Source organism: Branchiostoma belcheri, unplaced genomic scaffold (assembly GCF_001625305.1).
Source record: "Branchiostoma belcheri isolate BF01 breed outbred unplaced genomic scaffold, Haploidv18h27 scaffold231, whole genome shotgun sequence".
In the NCBI taxonomy this organism is placed as follows: Eukaryota; Metazoa; Chordata; class Leptocardii; order Amphioxiformes; family Branchiostomatidae; genus Branchiostoma; species Branchiostoma belcheri.
Genome location: NW_017803834.1, coordinates 195230 through 200049, shown reverse-complemented (window position 1 = coordinate 200049; position 4820 = coordinate 195230). Strand labels below are relative to the sequence as shown.

At 40.4% G+C, this 4820-nt stretch overlaps 1 protein-coding gene across 1 annotated transcript in view; it reads right to left on the bottom strand.

Moving 5' to 3' along the window:
- Positions 1-4820, bottom strand: part of LOC109470774 (CMP-N-acetylneuraminate-poly-alpha-2,8-sialyltransferase-like) — a 48989-nt gene that overhangs the window by 11423 nt on the left and 32746 nt on the right. Inside the window, 2 exon segments of the mRNA XM_019769849.1 lie at positions 1214-1402; positions 2136-2225. Of these exon segments, the coding sequence (XP_019625408.1) occupies positions 1214-1402; positions 2136-2225 (279 nt within the window).

Here is a 4820-nt window from a genome sequence, read left to right as displayed (position 1 = left end):
CTCTACCTTCAATCTCTGCTATCTCAGTCTCTGTTATCTCCATCTGTTCACATTTGCAGTGGTTTTATTTAGTGAAATTTGGAGACATCATGACATCGTGAATCGTTTCAAATGTAAACTTAAAACACAGCAAAACCTTTCCCCCTCCTACTGCAAAACTAAGTGCATTTGCAGTAACACACTTGCCAGCTACCTATCATGTTACCTACCACTACTGTATAAAATGCAACAACCCAGAGTTGTTGAAACATACACCCTGTCAGAATCTTAAAAGTCTTTTAATAGTCTGGCTGTCCCGTATTCTGGTCATGAATGGACTTAGTTCTGGAATGCCAGCAGACGGCACAGTCTGCACGTACGTAATGTCAACTGTTTTATAAATCACTGGTGCAAGGTCAGGTCAGACACTATGAACGGATACGTCCTCCTTGATAATGTTGTCACTGATGACTATAGCGTCACCCGAACGTGATTTCAATCCGATTTCGGCGCCGTGAAACTACCGCGCCTGATGAAATTTCTGATGGTACAACATATCTTGGGAAATGAAGGAAGGCCTTTCAGGCTTATATGCCGGGCTTCTTTATAATGTGATCCAGTTTCCATTAGAAAATGATACGACATAAAATGGTCAGAGATATAACATTGAATTGGAGGTTATCCATTGAAATTGCAACTGCAAAGCTCAATATTGTCTGCGTTCATTGTGGCATACACTATAGCAGCCCATTGCTCTTCGAGTCTCTTACGGTCTTTAACAAAGAGAAGGAGTATGGAAATGGAGAGAACTATAGAAAGAGTTATTACTAAGTGTAAGCAGGTTCAAGAAGTACATTGTGTATTGCTATTCTCAGTCTTTGTCTCCCGACAAAGTTCTACATGCCAAAAAAAAAACAGTTACAAATTCAAACATGAACATTGTCAACTGTCAATCAGTTGTTTCAGAAGTTTTAGTGGGCACAATTGAAACTGTATCCGGGTGCCATCCGATTTGAAATGGGGCTCCTTAGCACTCGTTTTGCATGGCACCAAGGCTATTGATTGATTGAACTGTATTGTTTTGCACAACTTTCCATATTAGTCTCTTTTGGGCCTTTTTTTATCTCTCTGAAACTGTGTTTGCATTAGTTAGAGGTCTACATGTATCTCTATGTCCACAAACACTGAAGCCCCTGACAGTGAGAGTTTGTGTTACACTGGACGATATGCATACCTTAGCTCCAGCATTGCTGTCCTGTTCCAGCTCCATTGCTTGGCGTCCACTATCCTCTCCTGAAACCGGGTGCGCAGTGGTCCGGACACCTCGGCCTGCGTCAGGTTGGTTCGGTTGCTCGGCGGTTTCAGGACGGTCTTGCTGAGCAGCAACGTTTTCGGACGTTCGTCTGGGCTGATAGGGTCATGCCTGCAAAATGATAACAAACCAGATTAATGGCACATTAGTCTACTTGACATTATGATTGACAAAAATAACTATGACTACTAGCCTTTTTGAGGCTGTAGGGGCAGTGGGTTTTTATTAAATGATAATCCAATGTTTGTAAGGGAAATCCCATCCCAACCTTTTACCTCCCCAACCAAAGAAAGATTCCCATTAACAAGTGGTTGAAGTGAGGAAAGTCGTGTTAAGTGTCTTTCCCATAGACACAGCGACAAGTCAGAAATCCCAGGAATCAAACACAGGATGGAGGCAGCAAGTAACCTTAAACCACTAGGACATCAAGACCACTATTGCACTAAGGCCTAGGAAAAAAATGTAACAGTTGTGTTTCCTGTTTCAGTCCTGTAAAAAAGGGTTGGTACATGTAGGTAGGTATCTTTTCTTCTTCTTTTTTTCAGAAAGTTTGGCAATCTCTAGTGATCCAATATATACAATACAGTTTGAAAAAAGAAAAACTTGCAAGAGGACACTTGTACTTCTAATATCAATGTCTGATTGTACAATGCTTCATCACTCAGGTGTCAGATCATGGAGCTAGAAAAGGTTGATCAGCTTGAAAAATTGATGCCCTTTGCAGGGGTCCGCACACAAAAAAAGGCTAGGGTCAGCAGTTTTTTCTAGGGTCAGTCATGAAACAGGAAACACTGCATTTTTTCCCAGGCCTAAGACAGCTACATGTATAAAGTAACAATCCTACCTCTTCAGCTCAGGCTGTACCAGGGCGTGTCCTGTTGGTATGGCAACCGCCGAGAAGTTTCCCTGCAGTTCTGACTTTGAAGGAGGAGGACTAAAAAGAAAAAAAGACACTACATTCAACTTTTGTTTAAAATGTTGTTAACAGTTTGATCAACACACACCTGTATGCATTATATTTTCTTTCCAATCAAGCAACACTATGCACGGTTTTCTAAATATGCATGGGTAAGTGATTAAAGATTTCCCCTCTCCTTGGTGCTGAAATGGGCATCCACTGGGTTAAGTTCAAAATTTTGTGCTATCTTCAAACTAACATACTTGTTGACCCCGAATGAATCAAAGGCTTTGGAAAACATTAACCACTAAATGAATTTTCATCTGCCTGTCCATCAACAATTGTGTCTTTGTACCTCGATTTCAATTACCAATTCAAACATCTTTTTATCTATCTATCAAGGCAGTGTATCATTATGGATAGTCGTGTATGGTTATAGCAATAGCTACAGCTTGGTACTGGTATTATACAGCTAAATTGTTTCACAGACACAGGTCAAAAAAACTAAAAGCCAGTGTACTGCAGTTAAGTAAAATCGTATATAGTTTGTGACTAAACATCTGCAATTCCTTCCACAAAGATAAATATCTTCCATTGGCAAAAGATGAGAACATTATACAGGAGTTGAAATCAGCATTATAATTATATTTAATGTGAGATGCTCTCCCAAGCGTAAATTCTTTGCAAGACAAAATGAAAGTCCAAATACACCTTTTATACTTCTGTAATCATCGAAGACCACTGGTTACTTTGTTCACTTGTTCAGGTATAGGTATAGTGCCTGTACCTCGTATGTTTCGATACATGTGTACATCCCTGGAGATAACTAGAACTGGGGCAAACTACAAGGGGTCAACAAACGTGTGCAACATTGATGAACCACATGGAGTAAATACATACATGCAAGGGCTAGGTCAGGGTCAGCGAATTCCCAAAAGCATACTTCCAAACATCCCATAAACGTATCTCCGCGTGATTAGAGCACACGTAATCTACGGGCCCAAATTTATGGCCGACCTTTGTCGGCCATTAAGGTACCGAGCGGAGTAGCATGTGTTTGGGTGACAGGTTTTATCGACGAAGCTTTATATTAAACAGGGCTGGAAATACCCGCCTACAATTTGCAGAAAGAAATTTGATCAATGCAGGAAAAGGTGAGGGCTGAAGAAGTCACGTAGTAGACAAGTCTGGGCCACTAGTAGCTTGTGAAGATATGGAGATCACGATTCTTGTGATCTTGATACATAAAATTGATTTGTTATAAGCTCACAAGTATTAAACAATAAAAAAAGACTTTCAAGGCCTGTGGATGGATGATACTCTTCGCTGCCAAGAAATAAACAATTCAGGCTCAATACCACTGTTACAACAACACACTCAAATTTAAACCATAATTTGGCCAAACAAAGTAGATACCTGATGAGAGTAGTTCCATTAGAAGATTTATGGTCCTGATACCTGAACATGGAGTCTCACCACTTCTTGATCGACAGTTTTAGGTCAGAGTCAAATATAGGTCAGGAGTTTAATACATTTAGATGACTGATTTTCTCATTTAGAAATGACCCGGTCATAAGAAACTAATCTAATGACTGATGTCTCCACTCTTTACAGCCCTCTAACCGTAAAAAGGTTAAGTGTAATTTTGATCTACCAAGGAAGTGAAACAATTTATCATGAGGGAGTGTTAAAAAAAAACCTTGTAGCCTGAAATGGCAGACTCTTAAGGGAAAAAAAGTGGCATTTAAGATGGAATAACGTACATCTTGAAGACTTGAAGACTGCGGTATGCGGTATAACTTCAGCTTCTAACAGTTAGACATACAATAATTAGCACTGCAATGAGATTGTGCAAAGTCTAACAACAGAAATTGCTTCTGCCTCCACTGATACCTTTCTCGCTCTTTTGGGTGACATTTAAAACCTTTGATTTCTAATGCTAAATGCAAGAACTTTGCTTTGTTCAATTTGGAAAGGAAACCCAACTTGAGAGCAGGACATTTAGATACCGGGTAATACTAGTAGCTGCGAGGTCCCTAAGCAGACATTACAGAGTTTCTCATGATGAAACAAAGTTAGTTGAAAGGCAGATCAATAGCTGTGCATTACATGTACATGTAGCCCCTTCCAATACTCATCATGTGCCAATTCTGCCAAGTACACAAAGGTACCATATGTACGCAGCCTAGCCCGTTAATCTATTTACAACTGAAACATCATTTCCGTTGGGATTATACAAGATGAAGTACAAACATGTAGATGCTCTTTTACCAGAGATAACTTCAATTACAAACTGGGCAGGGTTTGGGCAATACTTTGGAAAAACAAGTGCCAGATGGCATTAGGTATTAGTGCATTCAGTGAAGCCTACAGCTGCTCAGTGTCAAGTCCTGATGGAGCACTTGGCAGCTGCTTTGCCCGTACACAAATTTGCCATTACTGCCTGATTCCTCGGTCTCCTCGACTCATGTCTGGTAATGGCGGATTCATTAGCGGAAAATTCTGGATGTCAACTCAGTCAAGTCAGGTCAATATTTAGCGGAGAGCAGGACGGCAGGCAAAAGTGCTGAGGTTAGTGCTCTGATGATGCACGGGCATGGTTGAACACAACTCTAATTCTCTTGACCAAGA